The sequence below is a fragment of the Schistocerca americana genome, chromosome X (genome assembly GCF_021461395.2).
Source record: "Schistocerca americana isolate TAMUIC-IGC-003095 chromosome X, iqSchAmer2.1, whole genome shotgun sequence".
NCBI lineage: Eukaryota > Metazoa > Arthropoda > Insecta > Orthoptera > Acrididae > Schistocerca > Schistocerca americana.
In genome coordinates, this window is record NC_060130.1 from 659,455,158 (window position 1) to 659,476,767 (window position 21,610).

A 21,610-nucleotide genomic window follows, 5' to 3' on the forward strand; every position below is an offset into this window, starting at 1 on the left:
AAAGTAGCACAGGCCACACCAATATTCAAGAAAGGAAATAGGAGTAACCCATTGAATTACAGACCCATAGCACTGACCTCAATCTGCAGTAGGATTTTGGAGCATATACTGTACTTGAACATTATGAATCACCTTGAAGAAAATGGCTTATTGATACATAACCTACATGGATTCAGAAAATATTGCCCTTTATTCCCATGAAGTAATGAGGTCTGTCAACAAGGGATCTCAGGTCGATTCCATATTCCTAGATTTCCAGAAGGCTTTTTGATACCGTTCCTCACAAGTGACTATTAATCAAATTGCGTGCATATGGAGTATCATCTCAGTTGTGTGACCGGATTCGTGATTTCCTCTCAGAGAGGTCACAGTTCGTAGTGATAGACAGAAAATTATCGAGTAGAACAGAAGTGACATCTGGCATTCCGCAAGGTAGTGTCATAGGCCCTCTGCTGCTGCTGATTTATATAAATGATCTAGGTGATAATCTGGGCAGCCCCCTTAGATTGTTTGCAGATGATGCTGTAATTTACCATCTAGTAAACTCATCATATGATCAATTCAAATTACAAAATGATCTAGAGAGAATTTCTGCATGGTGCAAAAAGTGACAATCAGCACTAAACAAAGAAAAATGCGAGGTCGTCCACATGGGAACTAAAAGAAATCCGATAAATTTTGGGTATACGATAAATTGCACAAATGTAAGGGCTGTCAATTCGACTAAATTCCTAGGAATTACAATTACAAGCAACTTAAATTGGAAAGACCACATAGATAATGTTGTGGGGAAGGCAAAACAAAGACTGCGCTTTGTTGGCAGAGTGCTTAGAAGATGTGACAAACCCACTAAAGAGACAGCCTACATTACACTTGTCTGTCCTCTGCTGGAATATTGCTGCATGGTATGGGATCCTTACCAGGTAAGATTGATGGAGGACATTGAAAAAGTGCGATGAAGGGCAGCTCGTTTCATGTTATCATGCAATAGGGGACGAGAGCGTCACTGATATGATATGCGAGTTGGGGTGGCAGTCACTGAAACAAAGGTGGTTTTCTTTGTGGCGAGATCTATTTATGAAATTTCTATTACCAACTTTCTCTTCTGAATGCAAAAATATTTTGTTGACACCCACCTACGTAGGGAGAAATGATCATCACAATAAAATAAGAGAAATCAGAGCTCGAACAGAAAGATTTAGGTGTTCCTTTTTCCTATGTGCCATTCGAGAGTGGAGTGGTAGAGAAGTAGTATGAAAATGGTCCGATGAACCCTCTGCCAGGCAGTTAAGTATGAATTGCAGAGTAACCATGTAGATGTAGATGTGGATGTGAACAACATGCTGTATCCAATATCTCACTATCCTCCAATGGTTATATTACATGTAACATATCAACTCATAACGCAGGCCCCAAATTCACCTGTAGCAACTTTCCAGTGCCTCCTGACACACAATCATGTAAATCATGCCTTCATCTCATTGCTTGCACTTGATTGTTTCGTACACGAGAAATTCCTTGTGGCAAATCAACATTGACAACAGTTTTCCCTAGCCAGAACATTTTCCCACTAAGTTCCACTATATGTCATCAAAGGTCAATTATGGCATGACGTTGATGTAGAAAGTTTAGTCCCAGGATCATGCTATAGCCCTGACTGAAATGAGACAGCACTTCCACACATTGTCTAAACCTGGTTACTTGGAATGAAAAATTGACTCTTACTCACTCTAATGTTCGTATATCACTATCCTCCACCACAGCAAACTGTAACACGGTGGATTCACCTCTTACACTCTCTTGAGGCCACTGACATTTGTGTCCCTGTGTCCAACAAAATTTTATATTTTGTGCCATCTATCACACCCATTGTGGCACATTCAACCTCTGCATTTGTTCTTACTGAATGTATTTTTACCAGGAACTTCTGTCAGAGTTCTGGGATTTCCTCTTAAGTTTAATGGACCATTTCTACCACCACTGTCATATCACTATCAATGACCTACACCTCCCGTACTACCATTCCCATTAAAATGTTGGCCATCTCTGTTATCTCCATGACTCTTTCTTCGCTGGTAGCACTGCCTCTTTATATGTCCTGTGTCTCCACAATTAAAACATTATACATCTGATTTCAATTCAATTTATTGCTTGTAACATGTAATATTAAATGCGTGTGTGTTTTCAACTAAGAATAAAGTTTTTAAAATTATTTTTTTTTTTCATTGTAAATCATGATAAATTCAAGTTATAAGGGCATTTTTGGTTAATCCACTGCTTGACTCGCTTTTTAAAAGTATCCCCTGTCGATATCTTAGCTTCATTTGGAAGCAAGTTATTAAAAACAGCTCCTTTGACGTAGGGGCTTTTTGATATTAAAGTTAATCTTCTGTTACCCATATGAAAATCTTTTCTATGCCTTGTTTCACAGTTGTGAGTATTCATGTTTCTTTTTGTGATCTTAGTGTCTTCTTTCACTACTATTATAGTTTCTAGTATATACATGCCATAAACTGTGAGAATATAGTGTCTAAGGAATAGGGGTTTGCAAGAAGTTCCTGGTTTTACTTTTGCTATAATCCTCAAGGCTCACTTCTGCATTATGAAACTCATATTAGTTTGGCATGTCACACCCCACAGTACTATTCCATAAGACAAGAAAGGATATGCTAACCCATAATATACAGTCCTTAGGCTTTTAGAACTGAGATATGGTGATAATCTTCTTAATACATATAGAATGGGAGTTATATTTTTTTACAGACATAATCAGCTTGCTGCTTCCATGGAAGTTGATCATCTATGCATAAACACAAGAATTTACAATCTGTACAGGTTTCTGGTAGATTTTCGTCATTTGCAGTTTTTTGTCTGTTTGGACCGCTTAGTTTAAAATGAATAATATTAGTTTTTTTATGTTTACTTTTAGATTCTCTCTTTCAAAGTGAACTCTTGCCTTTTCAATAAAGTTATGTATTTGTTCAACTAGGATGGGCTCATTGTCTGCATAGCAGACACCAGATGTATCATCTGCATACATAGTGATCAGTTGCTTATGGTCAAGGGACCTTGGGAAATCATTTACATACTGGGTAGCATATGAATAAGAGTGGACCTAAAATAGAGCCCTGAAGAACACCTAAATTTATATTTCTTATACTAGACCTTCTCCTCTCCAGTATTTCTCCATTAGAGTACATAATCTCCATGCACTGTTGTCTAGCCTTTAAATATGTTTCTAGCAATTGCATGAGTTTTCCAGTCGCACCACTCTTTGCAATTTTTGATAAGAGTGTGTCACAATGTACTCTTATCAAGAGCCCTTGAGAGGTCCAGGAATACTCCTGCTGCTTGGGATTTTTCATTTATTTTTTCAAGTACATTATGGACAAATTGTACTGCTGCTGACATGGTACTTCGACCTCTTCTGAAACCATGCTGGAAATCACTTAATATGTCAGCATTGTTGTAATGTTCCAAGATTTTTTTTAAATATTGTTTTCTCTATCAGTTTGCTGAAAGTTGAGATTAGGGCAATGGGTCTATAGTTCTGTACATGCTTTATTTCCCCCTTTTTGTGTATTGATTTCACTATTTTTTTTATTTATTTATTTGGTCCTGTTGATTACATATTATACAGCCAGTGTACAAGTAATATAGGACAGACAGTTTCAACTTGTCAGGGAATATACCATCTTCGAGAACACAGTTTATTAGATGACCTAGTGGTTTCATTAGTTCATGTTTATATTTCTTCAATAGATATGGAAAAATTTCATCTAATCCTGCTGATTTTTTGTTTCTGAGGTTATCAGTATGCTGCAGAATGTCATATGTGCTTACTGCGGGTAGTGTACTGCGATTCTGTTTGTTACATGACTCAAATGAGTGCTGTATATCCTGTTTCATAGATACATCATTTTAAACAGTATCTATGCAGGAATTATTGAAAATATTGCTGACTAGAAGAGGACCAGAGATATCTTTGTTATTCACAGATAACTGTACATTATTAATTTTAGTTTCTGTTTCATTGTTTCTGAAACAGCAAATCTTTGAAACATTATCTGAAACTCATATCTGTTGGATGATTCTTTCTGATTGTAGTCTCCTGACTTCTTTGTGATACTTGTATTTGTACTGCTTGTGGAGTTCTTTATGTAACTCTGAGTTAGTCTGTGTAAGTTATACATGTTTTCCATTTTTTCTTTCAGATCTTTTGTTTTAAAATCTAATGGTACAGGTTTTTATTTTAAAGGTTGATTTTTCTGGATACTCGCTTTTTTAATGGCATGGTTCTATTTAAGTGTTCAGTCATAATTTCTGTGAACATGTTCCATTTACTGTTGACCCCAATGGTTGTCACAATTGATTCCCATGATTCCTGGCTTAAACTGTGTCTTAGTGTAGCAATGTTGTTTGCGGATAATATTCACCTGTGCTTGTACATTTTTCTTGGTTTGAATTTGGTATTACATTTTAGCACTAGTGTTTGGCCTAAATGATCTGAGAGGTGACTATATATTACATAAGTTGAGATGATGTGGTCATAACTTGCGATAACGTGACCCATTGAACTACTATGTGTGTTAGCTATTCTGGTGGGTACTAGTCCAAGAAGATCTTTAGCCCCATAAGACAGGATAAAATCTGTAAAACATTTGCTTTCCTGACCATCATGTTCAGATCTCCCAGTATGAATAGATTTACACTTCTACAGCCTGACATTAATTTACTTAAAACTCCATCAAGTGATTTCAGAAAAGCATCAAAGTTTCCACAGAGGGATCTATATACACCTATGACACAGAAAGGAGCAGTGCAAAATGTGATTTTAAGAATTTCAATTTCAAAATCTTCATCAACACGGAAATTGTTCCTCCATAGCACTTTTTCTGTGGTGGTTAAGAACTTACATTTTCTTGATTATGTGGCAACACCACCACCTTTATTGTGTCTTCTGCAGTAGAATGTAGCCAGGTTGTAGCCTTCTAATTTGCAATATTGAATGTTGTTCACTATTTTATGGTGTTCTGTAATTATTACTACATATGAAGATAGTCCTGTGATAAATGATTTACAAGCATCTCTTTTGTTTCCTAAACCCTGTACATTATAATGAAAAAATTTCTTCATATTAACAGTGCTAACCTAATCCCTTCATGGAGGTATTTAGGTGACCCTGTGTACATCTTGGTGGCAAAACTCTCAGAAAAGCATTAAGTGTGTCTTGCTTGGCCTCCTGCAGCACCACTTTGTTCACCTCCTAATTCTGCGACAAATCACAGGTGTGAACATTCAAAACCCTAATCCCAGTGATGAATTCAGGGGGTAGCCCGGCGGAGAACCCCCCCCCCCCCTCCCGGAAATTGGAAATTCCCCCCCCCGAGAAATTCATATCTATAGTCATGGTGAAACATAAAAATTATCACCAGGTCTGTTAACTTGTACCATTGTGACAAAATTTAAACTACGCTAGCTGCTGTTGCTAACGAAGTTTGGAGTCAACTATGGAGAAGTTGTGATGACATGCAGTTTTTACAACCAAAATGAATGTGTAACACAATAGGTAGCGGCTGGGTCCCTATAGTTTGGTTTCGTTACTGATCGGTTTGGTTGGGAACACTTAGCGTCAATTGTCCTGTTTTTATTATTATTATTATTATTATTATTATTATTATTCTTTCTTTTCTCAGACGTTATGTCTGGTCAAAAATGGAAAGTGACGCGGACCTTGATCAAGCGTGACTTCCTTTTAACTGTACGGTATATGTTACATTGCATTTAGGAACTTTCCCGTAGTTGAACATGTATCAATAATTACAGATTTCTGTAGTTGTATATATAAGTTTGGATGTAGCTGTATTGCGTTGATGTACTGCTGGATATTGTGTGGTATGACTCCTGTAGATGATAGTATAATTGGTATAATGTCAACTTTATCCTGATGCCACATGTCCTTGACTTCCTCAGCCAGTTGGATGTATTTTTCAATTTTTTCTCCTGTTTTCTTCTGTATATTTGTTGTATTGGGTACGGATATTTCGATTAGTTGTGTTAATTTCTTCTTTTTATTGGTGAGTATGATGTCAGGTTTGTTATGTGGTGTTGTTTTATCTGTTATAATGGTTCTTTTCCAGTATAATTTGTATTCATCATTCTCCAGTACATTTTGTGGTGCATACTTGTATGTGGGAACATGTTGTTTTATAAGTTTATGTTGTAAGGCAAGCTGTTGATGTATTATTTTTGCTACATTGTCATGTCTTCTGGAGTATTCTGTATTTGCTAATATTGTACATCTGCTTGTGATGTGATCTACTGTTTCTATTTGTTGTTTGCAAAGTCTGCATTTATCTGTTGTGGTATTGGGATCTTTAATAATATGCTTGCTGTAATATCTGGTGTTTATTGTTTGATCCTGTATTGCAATCATGAATCCTTCCGTCTCACTGTATATATTGCCTTTTCTTAGCCATGTGTTGGATGCGTCTTGATCGATGTGTGGCTGTGTTAGATGATACGGGTGCTTGCCATGTAGTGTTTTCTTTTTCCAATTTACTTTCTTCGTATCTGTTGATGTTATGTGATCTAAAGGGTTGTAGAAGTGGTTATGAAATTGCAGTGGTGTAGCCAATGTATTTATGTGAGTGATTGCTTTGTGTATTTTGCTAGTTTCTGCTCATTCTAGAAAGAATTTTCTTAAATTGTCTACCTGTCCATAATGTAGGTTTTTTATGTCGATAAATCCCCTTCCTCCTTCCTTTCTGCTTAATGTGAATCTTTCTGTTGCTGAATGTATGTGATGTATTCTATATTTGTCACATTGTGATCGTGTAAGTGTATTGAGTGCTTCTAGGTCTGTGTTACTCCATTTCACTACTCCAAATAAGTAGGTCAATAATGGTATAGCATAAGTATTTATAGCTTTTGTCTTGTTCCTTGCTGTCAATTCTGTTTTTAGTATTTTTGTTAGTCTTCATCTATAATTTTCTTTTAGTTCTTCTTTAATATTTGTATTATCTATTCCTATTTTTTGTCTGTATCCTAGATATTTATAGACATCTGTTTGTTCCATCGCTTCTATACAGTCGCTGTGGTTATCCAATATGTAATCTTCTCGTTTAGTGTGTTTTCCCTTGACTATGCTATTTTTCTTACATTTGTCTGTTCCAAAAGCCATATTTATATCATTGCTGAATACTTCTGTTATCTTTAGTAATTGGTTGAGTTGTTGATTTGTTGCTGCCAGTAGTTTTAGATCATCCATGTATAGCAAATGTGTGATTTTGTGTGGGTATGTTCCAGTAATATTGTATCCATAAATTGTATTATTGAGCATGTTGGATAGTGGGTTCAGAGCAAGACAGAACCAGAAAGGACTTAATGAGTCTCCTTGGTATATTTCACGCATAATCTGTATTGGCTGTGATGTGATATTATTTGAATTTGTTTGGATATTAAGTGTGGTTTTCCAATTTTTCATTACTATGTTTAGAAACTGTATCAATTTAGGATCTACTTTGTATATTTCCAATATTTGTAGTGACCATGAGTGGGGTACACTATCAAAAGCTTTTTGGTAATCAATGTATGCGTAGTGTAGCGACCTTTGTTTAGTTTTAGCTTGATATGTCACCTCTGCATCTATTATCAGTTGTCTTTACATCCTCGTGCTCCTTTGCAACAGCCTTTTTGTTCTTCATTTATAATTTTGTTCTGTGTTGTATGTGTCATTAATTTCTGTGTAATGACTGAAGTTAATATTTTGTATATTGTTGGTACGCATGTTATGGGGCAATATTTAGCTGGGTTTGCTGTGTCTGCTTGATCCTTAGGTTTCAGATAAGTTATTCCATGTGTAAGTGTATCAGGGAATGTGTATGGGTCTGCAATGTAACTGTTAAATAATTTAGTTAGATGTGAATGTGTTGAGGTGGAACTTCTTTAGCCAGAAATTTGCTATTTTATCTTTTCCAGGGGCTTTCCAATTGTGAGTAGAATTAATTGCTCGGGTGACTTCATGTTGCAAAATTATCACTTCAGGCATTTGTGGTATCATCTTGTATGTGTCTATTTCTGCTTGTATCCACCGTGCATGCCTGTTATGTTGTACCGGGTTTGGCCATATGTTGCTCCAGAAGTGTTCCATGTCTGTTATGTTTGGTGGATTGTCTATTTTAATGTGTGTGTTATCTATTGTTTGGTAAACTTTCTTTTGGTTTGTGTTGAATATTTGGTTTTGTTTCCTTCTATTTTCACTTTTTTTGTCGTTTGGCCAATGCTTGTAATTTCTGCTTCTTTTCATCTAATTGCTCTATTGCTTCTTGTTGTGAGATTTTACCTAACCTTTTTCGTTTTTTTCCTGACATTTCATTTCTTATAAATTGTGTTAGCTGTCCGATGTCTTTTCTCAGTTTTTCTATTCTGATCTGTAGCCTGTGTTGCCATGCTGGTTTTGTGGGTTTCTTCTGTGTGTTGGTTTGTTCTGATCTCTGCCTAGTGTGTATATTTAGTGTAGTGAGTGCTCCTATATAAACCAGTAGTTGTAACTCTTCCATAGTTGTATTTTCACTTATTTTGTTGTGTATGATTGTGTTGATAGTTGTTATTGTTATTTTGACTTGTGGGTTATTTGGTGGTCTATGCAAGAACGGTCTAATGCCTGTATTTGTGTCTTTGTATTCTATATATGTTAGCTGAAATTTTTCTTCTATATCTAACATGTGTGTCACTTCGTGTTTTATTTGTGCTTGTTCTGGTGGCTGTCTTAAGATGTCATTTTCCTCTGATTGTTTAATTGATGCATGGTGTTCTTTGTTTGTTTTTGCTATGGGATGTTTGAGACCATTACTGTATTTTCTGCTTCTTCTTCTGATTGCACATTATTTTGTTTCAGTATTTGTTGTACTTGTTGTTTGATGTTTTCTTATTCTGACTGGAGTATCCTGTTATTTTTGATTATTACACGGATCTGATCAGCTAGTCGTTGTTCTGTTAAAAATTTTAATTCTGGGTATCTGGTAATAAATGTTGTGTATACGTGTGAGGTGTAGCCAGTTGTGTTGGTTCCTAAGTTTGTTGCTTGGTAATAACAGAACATGAGGTGTCGGTTAACTTCATCTGACCATCTCATCCTCTGTCTTTGTTTTCCTTCTAGAGTGGTTGCAGGAAGCATATCCTGCAAAACATCTCTATTTGGATTTAAATCATTTTCCGTGTGGCTAGCAGTGTCGTTACCATTGTGGACGGGCATAGGGTTCAAGCGTCGTCCTCGACCATGACAGCGCTTGTCCGAGGCTTCATTAGTTCTATCCTGAACCAACTAATCACACTAAAAGGGGGGCTTAGCACTATTAGTGGTTTGTTCTTTTCGTCGCCTTTTACGACTGGCAGAACATACCGGAGGCTTATTCTTATTATTATTATTGCCAACACCAACAAATTAGCAGTTGCTGTATAATAAGTGTGCGTTAAAGCTAAGCGTTGCAAGGTGTGTTGGCAACGCCGATTGTGGAATAAGTCAGCCTTTCCTCTCTCATGTCTTCCCTCACCACACCTGCAATCAGCCTAAAGTGTAAGCTAATCCCTTAGCTGCACAGCCCACCCTCACTGTGAACTTTATTCTTATCTGCCACTCGTATCTATACTTTATTTGCCCTTAGAATAAACCTGATCTCACAAAACACGTCCCCGGGTATTGCTACGGAATTGGAAGTAGCATCTGACATTATAATAGATTGTTTCAGTTTTTTATTGCATTACTGGGAATATTTCCAAGATTTAATAGCCATATAAATTTTTCCTAATCGATGAGTCCAAAGCTCAAACCAAATATTTGTGTACACTTGACAATGATTTTCACAGCGTCAGTGGGGATACACAATATTTGCCTAGAGAAGTGGTACATTCCACCATGAGTGGGACATTTGGCAATGCTGCTCTACGAGTATAATCTAAGCTTTCATTGTTGTATAAAAACTCAATGCATTGTTGAAACTGTTGTAAGGTTGTAACAATCATTTCACAGGTTACTATGGAAATGTGATGTGATCATGTAGTGTACTATATGCAATCTTCATCGGTTTATAACATAAAAAGAAGTGTTAGTGCTGAAATACAATTTTGAAACAACAAACTTTAATTTTTTTTCTTTTCTAATAAAAGACAGTGTATTGCAAAAGACAAAGACGAGTGTGAGGCTACTGAAAGAAGTGCTAGTGATTGTGACGATGAATTGCGTAGGTCTACCAAGTCTTCAGTTTCCCTTCCACAGTTTTCAAAGAATAAATGTTCTATTTCTCGCCCATCCGTAAATTGCAGTTCTAAACAAAATACTGAACGCGAGATTAAGTATCAGCAAAAATTGGAGTGTAAGTACAATTGGTTGTACTTTGACCACAAGCGGGGTGGGGCTTTCTGCAAATTGTGTGAAATGCATTTAAAAAACAATATCGAAGCTCTACGGAAAACATTTCTGTACCTTTCACTAAATTTAGAAAAGCTATCGGAAGCACGGGAAAACTAGAAAAGCACACCAACTCAGAACAACATGCGAGAGCCGTTGCACTTGAAAATTGTAGATTACAGGGATTAAATGCTCCAATTCATACACACATATTTAAACAAAATGAAAATGAAAAAGCTTTAAACCGTCAAGCATTGTCATCATTAATTCGAAGTCTGTATTTCCTTAGTGTCTGCCGCCGGTAGCTGAGTGGTCAGCGCGACAGAATGTCAATCCTAAGGGCCTGGGTTTGATTCCCGGCTGGGTGAGAGATTTTCTCCACTGAGGGACTGGGTGTTGTGTTGTCCTTATCATCATCATTTCATCCCCATCGATGCACAAGTTGCCGACGTGGCGTCAAATCAAAAGACTTGCACCCGGCGAATGGTCTACTTGACAGGAGGCCCTAGTCACATGACATTTATTTTATTTATTTCCTTAGTAAGGAAGAAATACCCCACACAACAAAATATGAACCTCTAATTCGTAAGGTAGTACTGAAAAGCGACATTACCCTTGAAAAGTGGTTAAAATTTCAGAACAAAAGATCCACGTATCTTAGTAAGTATATTGCATCAGAATTGTTGACTTGTTTGGGAAAGTCTTTAGACTTTCAAAATGAAACACTTCTCTATGACAAATATTTTTCATTAATGGCAGACGAATCTACAAATGTTTCCAACCAAAGTGAACTGTCTTTAGTAGTTCGATATGTTGCTCCGTCTCCATCGTTTGAAGTGAAGGAAAGGTTTTTGTGTCTCATTGAGTTGAAAAGCACTTCAGCTGAATCCATATATACAGCAATTGATACTGAACTAAATAAAAGAAAACTTTCTTACGACAGATTATTATCTTGTTCTTTCGACGGTGCTGCGAATTTTAGTGATTCTATCTCAGGAGTCCACGCTCGGTTGTCAGAGAGGAAGGGCCATAAGCTGCCATACATTCACTGTAGAGCACATGTTTTGTCAACTGCTGCCACCAACTCTAGGAATAAACACCCCATTATAAAATCACATTACATGTTGTTAAAGACATTTATAAACTTTTTCATGCTTCTTCCAAACGAGAAAATGTTTTGCATGAAATTCAGTGTGCTTTAGAGCAACCTGTTTTAAAAATACCCAAAGCTGTTGACATCCGATGGTTAAGTACCTATCGCACAGTTCATGCTATTTTCCTAACCTACAAGTCCATTATAATGGCATGTGAAGATATACACAAGGACGGTGCGGATTTAACAAGTTTAGCTGGAGGAATCTTGTTAGAAATGATGAATTCCAATTTCATTGTAGGATTAGTGATTTTAGACGATACGTTAAATGCAGTCTCAAACTTATGTAAAGTTTTGCAGAGACAAGCACTTAAAATTTTGCAAATCCCTCTACTTGTTTCTGGAAGTCTGGAACATTTAAGACACATCGACTGTGTTGGTGACTGCGATGGACATAGTGCAGAAAATGAAACTCTTAATAAAATTAAAAAAACTGCAGGAGGACGCAACATAAGTTAAAAGTGTGCTATTCACGAATGAAGAGGAGCAGATTCAAGCTACGAAAAGCACAAGGAAATTTGTTAAAAGTATGATTGATGAAACTGAGCAACAGTTTGTTGGGAAGGCAATAAAAGTGATAGAACTAAGTGCGTGTTTTGAAAGTTTTAAAAAATTTCTAGTGTTTAGTGATAATGATTGTAAAGAACTGTGCTTGATTTTGGGACTTACAAATGTCGACACTGTTATTGCAGACTTGCATTCGTTTAGGTACGTTGTTAGTAATAAATTAGACGATACGTCTTCTGATGTTGCTTCATTCATTCTGAGAGTCGACATCGGCTACGAAGCACTTCGGACACTCGCTGAATCTGTACTGTGCATTTTCATTTTGACTTGCAGAATGGAAAGGTCATTTAGTACAATGAACAGAGTGATGACAAAATTAAGGAATAGGATGGGTCAGGAAATGCTCCAAGCTTGTGTGAAGATTTCAACTGAAGGGGACGAGGAGCCAACAGAAAGTTTTATTGATGACTTCGTCAAGAGATATGCTGTAAAAAAGCCTCAACATATTAGTTTGATGCAAATGTGAGTTTTTTTTTGCATGCAATAAAATTATTTTATTATTTAATATAATTAACTTAGGCTTACCCTAACAGCTTAGTGCTTAACCTACATATTATTTAATTACATATTAGCTGTTCATGAAAAATTTTAAATATTAATAGCACTGCTACATCTTTAGAACGCTATCACTTAAATTTTAAGCCTATAACTTTGTCCTCCCTCCCCCCCCCCCCCCCTCCCCGTCAAGCTAAATATCCCCCCTGGCTGTATTCATCACTGCCTAATCCTATTCCCAAAGTCCTCCACTACCTCATTATGCTTCCTAGACACCACAACCCACCAATCACGGGGCGGGGTGATTGGGGGGTGGGGGAGGGGGGGGGGGACATGCAGTTTATGCTCCCTGTATCATTGTTCCAACCCTTGCCTTAGTTGATCAAAAGTCTCTGTATTGTGAAATGCTTCTGTGTACCTTATGAACAACTTCAATTACTTTATCAAATGCAACCATGCAATCTGCAATAACTGTTTATTTGACCAATCCACTATGCTAGCCAATGACTGGAGATCTTCTACAAACACTAACACATACTCAGACACCCTACCAGAGAAAGAAGCAACCAGGTTAGCAATAGCCAGATCTCCTAGTGTCTGAGACCTCATCAATCCTTCTGTGTCTACTTTCCCAGATTCACGGATCCCAAGGATGGCGTGGCCACAGCAGCTGCCAGAGGGTATCATCATGACACCATGGGACGACCCCATGGAGATGGAGCCTTCATCTCCTCTGCCTCCTCTCATCATACCGATGGAGCTGGACCCACCCACACTGCAACAGCCGACACCTTCCTCATCTGGTTATTGGCCTGCACAGGTGGACATGAATCCTTGTGATCATTTTCCGGGTGATATTTCCACCAGAGTGAAGGCAGGATGGCGGGGTAGGACCAGAAACTTGATGCCCCCTGTAGCCACAGCTTCGGCTCCAGTGCAGTGTATTTTCGACAACACATGGAACACATACGGCAATGACAAATTAGACTTTACAGGAGGAGAAATATTCATAGTGACAAGCAGAAACATTAGGTCCGGAGTGGTCAAAAATAAATCCAACTGCAAACTAACATGAACAAGATTAACCAGGGGCAGTTATTTCAGAGTAACAATAATGACCAGATTCAGACAGATTGGTCATACAGTCATTCAAAGACAAGCTAAACTCAGTATCATGGAAATGTCATGAGCACGCAGCAGCAGCAGCAACAGGAGTAGTCGTAGTAATAGGTGATGAGTTTAATGAGCCCAGTATCAACTGGGAAGACTGCACACACAGTATTCATGGTAAGGATAAATAAAGAAAGGAAGGAAGGAAGGAAGGAATACTGGGTTTAATGTCCCATTGACATCAAGATCATTAGAGATGGAGTGTAACTCGGATTGTGTCAAGGATGGGGAAGCAAATTGATCATGCCCTTTCAAAAGAACCATCCTAGCGTTTTCCTGGAGCAGTTTGGGGAAATCATGGAAAACCTAAATCTGGGTGGCTGGACACAGGTTTGAACTGTCATCCTCCCAAATGCCAGTCCAGTGTGCTAGCCGCTGCACTACCTCACTCAGCGGTAAGAACAAAAAGAAATGCTAAAATACTGAATACATTGTCTCTGATAAGTGTCTTCACCAACTTGTGCAGCAACCAACACACGTAAGAAATATTTCAGCTGTCCTGGCTACTAACAGGCCCAATATTTTTGAGCGTCACTTGTGAAAGAAGGATTAGCCACCATGGTGCTATTACTGATATCATGGTCACCAAAGGCAAAATGCCATCGGGAAATTGTTTCTGTTTGGTCAAACAGAAAATTACTAACAAATTACTTACAGGACTAATTGAGAACATTTGAGTAGCCCAGATGCGAAAGCTGCTAACTGAGTGATAAACGAAACTGAGTTAATCATGAAAAACTCATCCCATCCATACTATTAAAGTTAAAGATCTCATTACTTTTGAAAAATAAGTAAAATAATAGTTAATTACTTGAAATTAATGGCTGAAATCTGCAGTTATTTTTTATAAGTTAATATCTCAAGAGAAATATTGACTTAGTGGTTTTCGCACTCGATTTATGCAGTTAGCTGGTTTTGCAAATGTACTGATCCAAATATGAAACAAACATTTAGTTGCAAAATCTGCTATTCAATGGTGTGTTAGGAATGACAGAAGGATGGTATTTAATTATTGCAAATTTAAACACAATACATTTTATTTCAAAGAGAAGTTGGGAAGCTCTACAAAATTGTCATATAAAAATATAAAAGTTAAATTATTTTACATTGAAAAACTAACTTACTTAATGACAAAAATAGAACAAAATGAATGTTCAACATTAGGTTTTTTCAAAAAAATACACCATCATGCTTTCAATTCACAAGGTAGAAAATAAAATGAGCTTTAAATAGCATCTTAGTAAAACACTACAAAAAATTTAAAAAATGAAAAAAATGGACAAAGTTGCAACAAAAAATTCTAGAAAATGGAATTGACTGAATCAACCTCAACACTGTCCAACTCACAACTGCTTCTGGTTTATTCCTCATCCTAAGGGTTGGCAGTGGCAGGAGCAACTCTAGGAGTGCCTTCCTGCTCATCAAACACCTCAGTGTAGAATTTGAGTTTGTCACTGGTCGCCCAGTTTTCACCTAAGTGGAGCTCTAAAAGATTTTTAACGTCTCTGAGTTTGGCTTCTGAACATTCTACACCTGCTGTGATTGGTGTTGGGTCATTTCCTTTGCTGATATTTCTTCCCCTCTTCAGGATGCTCTTCCCCTCTCCAGCTTCAAAATTGTAGAAGGGCTTTTCACAAACTAGACAAATCTTCTTGTTTTTGCTTTCTGTGAACATGATTTTTTTGGCTTTCTTAGTCTGAAAATGTCAGTTACCAGTAACATTCACTGAGCTTTCTGTGTATTCTTTCCAGAACATGCATTTTGTCCTAGACATACTATCGTTGCGAATTTCTCAATGTGATGTGTGTATACAGACAGGATGTTATCAAAAACCCTATCAGGTGGGATGAATGAGTGGTCAACTATCGTGAACCACAGGTCTGTTTCTTCTAGATTGTTGCAAGCTTTGAGAAGAAACAAGTGATGTACCATGCTAATCATCATCCGGGATTTTATTCTGATCCCACATCCATTGGAAAACAATCAAAGTTTTTTCCCTCCTTCAAAGTTTAAGTGAGTTAATCTGTGGTGAGCCATTGATACTCTTTTATTTTATCCTTTGGCATATTCATGTCCCAACCAGATGTATGAAAACACCATACTAGTATTCTGGGGCGCCTCTGAGGAGCCCTGGCAGACTCTAAAATTGTAAAGGTACATTTGACAGGAATAATAGGCCACTTGGTCTGGCATCTTTTGTAATACTACATTCTTTTGACAGTTGTAGTTGAGAGTTGTTTCACCCTCATTATTTTCCTTCAGCTTTGTGTATAACACGCCACCTCTCATTTTGTAGACTTTGTGCTAGATTTGTAGGTTCTCCACTTCAGCTCTTTCTTTTTCCGCTTCAATATGATTTTCCAGCAATGAGCATGTCGAGCAAGTATCAACATATGGAGCACCAAAGCCAGAATTGAAATCTCATCAAAAAATATTTGACAATGTTTTCAGGGTTCTCTTCATGTTACATGGGCCACATATTCATTATACTGAGTTCACTACTGAAATAGTTTCTTTGGGTGTTGATTCGTTGTGAGTAAAGACGTTCTAAGGAGATGAACTTCTTAGTGTTATTTTTCACTTTATCTTTTCCCATTTCATACAACTTCGTTCTTCTGTCACCTCCTCTCTTCTCAGGGGGAACCGTATCATGCTCTAAAGTTTTATGGCACAGCCTGGTAACACTATCTTTCCTAATTTGTAAAATTGACAAAAAAAGCTGCTTTGCAAACAACAACATTTTTGATCTCCTCACCCATCTTTTTTGGTAAAGAAAAATGGGTAGCAACAGTTTGTTTCCTTTTTTCATCCTCACCGGATCTTCTTTTAGGTGACGAGAAAAGGGGGGAGGAAGAGGGGAAACTACATCACGAGTCTTGAAAATTAGGTAGAGCTCTGTACATGAAGATAAAACAAAAGGGACAGTAAGCACAACAACCTAAGTTAAAAAATCATGTGGTATATATATATATAAAAAAAAAAAACGTGATAAAACATCAATAGTAGAAAATTTCATTTTTTACTACCAACACCCTGTCCCCCATTGGTTGCTTAAATTCCTCCCCAATGAATAATGCCCGCAAAACTGAAACTGGGAGCAATCTGGCAACAGCGTAACTTCTTGCTGCTCCCTGCGATATCTACTGCATTAAACATAAATTTTCTTTAGTTTTGCTATGCATTACACTCCTACTCAGTTTTGCAGAGATTGTCCATTAAATTCTTCATACTATGCCACTGTGTAGAGCAGAGCATAGGTTGTACCACAAATTTGTTGAGGTAATGTCATAACAATCACAGCCAACACAGTTTTCATTGCATAACATTGCTTTGATAATACCTTTCATGTTCTTACCTTTGTGTTTAGGAAACATTTCTCTTCCACTGATCAGGATACCACTTCCTTTTTGGGGAGGGACTGTCACCCTTGGTCTCATTCTGGTCATTTACAACTACTACAACGGGTTCGACTTCTTGCAGAATTTCAATAACTCTCACTTCATTTGTACCATCTTCTGCATCTAAACCATCCACAAAATCATGCATTTTCTTCAAAACACTCATGCAAATACGTCAGCAAACACCCTTCTGATCAGCTGAACTGTGCTTACCGGCATATATTTCAACAATGCATTAGCAGCGAGAGCTTCATTGTTGCATACATGTTTGCTACAGTGTAATCAACCTAACCCTGAATAAGAAAAATATCTCTTCTGATCATAAAAAAAACTGAAAGGTAGCTCTGAATGTCTATATTGGTAAGTCTGGTGTCAGATGGCATGCTTTGCATCTGGACATGGCACAGCGACTGCCATGCCTTGCAAATGTTGGACATTCAGTGGGCTTTGCACCTGAAGACAATGTGTAGTTAGCAGCTTCTGCACCTGAAAAAGATTTTCTACAGCCATTTTCAGCAGTTTATAGTGGGTTTTGCACCCTGAAGCCTATTCCATCATGTAGGGACTGAAAAAATCTATATGGCAGTGTGCCCAGCTCAAAATCAACAAAAAATCCATTTAACAGCTTTTGCACCTGGGGTAGTTTAGAGCTGACAAATGTAGAATAACTGTCTAGTAGGATTTCCTTGCTGAACAATAGAATGTGCAACTACAGTGCAGTTATGTTTGAAATAATCCCTTGTAACATATTTAAAAAATGGGCTCTTACAGTTGCATGGCCGTAGGCTGTGGTACTTCGTAACATTCAGTCCTGTGATTGACCTTACTTTGAGATCACTTAGGCATGCCAGCCAGTAACTTTGAAGTATTTTTAAAATTACATAATGTGTGTCATTCTCCAAACTCCATTTACAAATGGAACAGGAAAGGAGGGGTACAATAGTGGTATCAAAAATACCTTCCACTACATTCTAAAGGTGACTTGTGTAGTATAGATGTACATACAGAATTTGGTAATCAACGTGAGACAGTGGTAGACAACCAGCTGAAGAGCTTCCACTCCTCCACCTGCCCCCCCCTCCCCCCACACACACTGTTTGAAGCCAAATATTGAAGAATGCATTTGTGCCAATTTGTTGGTCCACCTCAGTGATTTGAACTCTTGAACTCCCTGCCTGTCAGCTCTTAGCGCACTGTGTTGGGGGTGCCACTTAATGCTGGCACTGGTGAGCTGCATAATGCAGACCAAAGTGAGGGAGAGTGCTTGGCCTGCTTGCAGAGAGGGTAGTTCTGGCTGGTAGAGAGGCACAGGGCCTGTGTTGATATGTAGTGGTCGTATGTGTGTTGTGAGCTTTGATTTCAGATTCAAACAGAGACCTACTGCTGTGGCTTGGCCTATTCTCTGATGTTGGGTAGTTTTGATAGCTTGTTGCTGAATTGTGTCTACTCTGTAGTGAGTATCCCATTACTACAAACTGTGATCAGCCTAGGTAGTTTTGATAGCTCATTGCAGAACTTGTGCCTGCTCTATTGTGGGTGATCCATTATTATAAGTGTGTTTGTCAAAGTCGTGTGGTTGCTGGTAGCTTGATATTACGGGTTGTCTTCAGGCAACATGGTTTTGGTTTGTGACACCAAACAGTGTGGAGATTACTGGAAGCACTGACCACTGGTATTTGGGTGATGTTTTTTGCTGCATGGTGCACATAAGATGTGAGATCATCGTATGTTGAAGTCGTTGGGCACACTTTTGATCACACCATTGGTTATTGGTAGATGTGCTTAGTTTGTTGGTTCAAGGCGTTTGAAGTTGATCATTGAAACTTTACATAGTTTTGTGTGTTGGTAGTGTGTGCTCCCGAGCAATGACGACAAGGTTGAGAAACTGAATTCTGCTTCTGCATGAGTGTTTCCTCATAAATCCATTATTACTTGTTAGGAGACATTTGTTCGCTGTGTGTGTAAAATGCTGGTGCAATCCATGAGTTATGATTTTTGGTTTAGTACCTCATTCTGTCTGTTGTATTTTTGAGTTTGCTCATATTGAATTACTGTCAGAAAGGGGTTGCCTTGCCATCCTTGTAACTGAAGGACACTATTCGGCCAGACAAAAGACAGTCAAATGATGGCAAGTGAAGTCGGTTACCGAAAGGACAGAGTACGTAAGTCTGCTCCTGTTATTATTTTAAATGGTTGGTTCATTGATGTTGCAAAAGATTGGCAGTTGATTCTGAGTGTGTCATGTAAGTATAAGTTGTCTGTGGGTGAAACTTGCTTAGTTGTATTGGCTGATAACTTGAGCTGTTATGGTACAGAATCAGAGTGGGTTTCCAGAGACACTGTCAGTGGTATTAATTGCTTGATCTTGTATTACTTGAATGGTTTTGAAAGCACATACTGTCCAGATGCCTAGAGGTCCTGTTGTTGCAATCTGTGCTGTGGTGACTTTGTGTTTCCGTATGAATGACTGAGGAAAGCAAGGCTTAGTTACCTCCGTTCACTTTAGGGCACAGAAGGGTTTTTCGGTACTCAACCATAACTGCACAAGTGGAACATTGCAGTTGAGTGCTGTTATTTGTATGTTCTGCTAGTGCATGATAATGGTGTTCACTGCCTTGTCCAGCGTGTCTCTTGGTGATTAGCAGTCAGTGATTAATTACGCTTGCTTCCCTGCATATAAGCAAGCTATCACTAATAGTGCAGTTTAACTTGTGTTAACTGAGCTAGTACCTGACTAGTGATAGGGGGCTAAAATCTGCCAAGTGTTAAGATCTAAACTAAGTTATTGCCAGTGCCAGTAGAAAAAAGGTTTGATCCTACTAGTTGAAAATTATAAGAACTGAGTGAACTTAATGCCTTGCTTTAAGTGGTATTATAGTTACTGAGACTATGTAGTTGTAAGAGAGCTCTAGGTCGGCAGTAGTGTTTTTTTTATTTTTATCTGTCTTAAAAACCGTGTGTGTGTGTGTGTGTGTGTGTGTGTGTGTGTGTGTGTGAGAGAGAGAGAGAGAGAGAGAGAGCCCTATAATATTAAGTATCTTGGAGTTCCAGAGTTTGCTTGACACATTGTTTACTCATTCCATTTTTAAGTGTGGTTATGTTACAGTTGCATGGCTGTATTGCTTTAAAGAGGTAGATATGATGGCTAGATGCCAAATTGATTAGTTATTCTGGTTTCTGTTACAGATCAAGGGTCTGCCACCAGTTTCTTCACCCATGGGGATCCTCATAAAACGCACTGTTGCAGTCATCGACAGTGTTTGCTACAGCAGTGAGGAGCAATGGTGTCTGTTGTTTGGTCTCCTTAATCAGCACACCACTGTGACTACACACAAGGCTCGGAGTTCTGTGGAATTGGAATTTCAAGAGCATAAATATAATGGAGCAAGATAAATAAAAGAAATCTGAATCAACATGACTTATCCTTGATTAAAAACCCAGCACTCAACATCCCAATTTCTTTGGTATTAAGTGGTGGCACATATTTCAATTGCTGCTCTCAGGAATTGGACTGCAATTGCTTCCCTGGTCCACAACACGATACAGTGGATGGTATCATATCTGCCAGAGCTGACACCCTCTCCCTACTAAGGATGGGCAGTTCTGAGCTTCAGTATTAAGAACTTTGCACTGTCTGCTCAGAGTTTAGCAGTTACGAGAATGGGTGTAGAGCAGTAAGCCTCCAACAGCTGTCATTCCACCCCTGGGATCATTCTTGCCACTGACGTTGTAGCTCCACATAATTTGACTCTCTTATGTACAAGTGCCCGCCCCATGCCACAGGTCTCAGTTCTTTCAAATGATTTCCAAGTCCATTCATATCCTATTACAGTTGAACCATTTTTTGTCCAGGTTCTCCACATGCTTCTCTGTCAAATATACAATCTACTTAGATCAGGAGAAAGTGCAGTTGGATTACTGGAACACGCTTTCAGTAATGTCTGAAATTCCATACCAGGGTAGCAACTACATGCAGTTATGTAACCCAACAGCCACAGCTGTTTTGTTTCCTTTGCTGTCCTTTTCCATTACTTCTCCCAGCATAGTGAAAGTACTGATGACATGGGTGAAGATAGTCTCTTTCAAGCAATTATAGACTGTTTTCATCAGTCTAAGAAGGAGTTTGGGGTTTAACATCCCACTGATACAAATATCATTAGAATTAGCTCCGCTTGGTGAAGGAAACTGATTGTGCCCTTTTCAGAGGAACTATACTAACATCTGCTTTAATCAGTTTAAGGAAACCAAGGAAAACCTGAATCTGGGTGGTTAGGCAGAGAAATGAACTGCTGCTCTCCCGACTGACTCCATTGTCTTAACCACTGAACACCTTACTTGGTACCAGTCTAAAGGTGAGCTGGAGATATCTGGGCTGGATTCTGCAACCTTTGTTGTTCTGTTACCCCGGCCTTGTTGTTT

General features: G+C 38.2%; 1 protein-coding gene across 1 annotated transcript in view; it reads left to right on the forward strand.

Moving 5' to 3' along the window:
• LOC124555658 overlaps window positions 1–20,604 on the forward strand; it is a 58,090-nt gene extending 37,486 nt beyond the window's left edge. The window contains exons 2-4 of the mRNA XM_047129642.1: window positions 12,402–12,590; window positions 13,259–13,443; window positions 20,378–20,604. Coding sequence (XP_046985598.1) covers window positions 12,402–12,590; window positions 13,259–13,443; window positions 20,378–20,466 — 463 coding nt within the window. The 3' untranslated portion in view covers window positions 20,467–20,604. The remainder of the gene's footprint in view (window positions 1–12,401; window positions 12,591–13,258; window positions 13,444–20,377) is intronic.
• The last annotated feature ends 1,006 nt before the right edge of the window (window positions 20,605–21,610 follow it).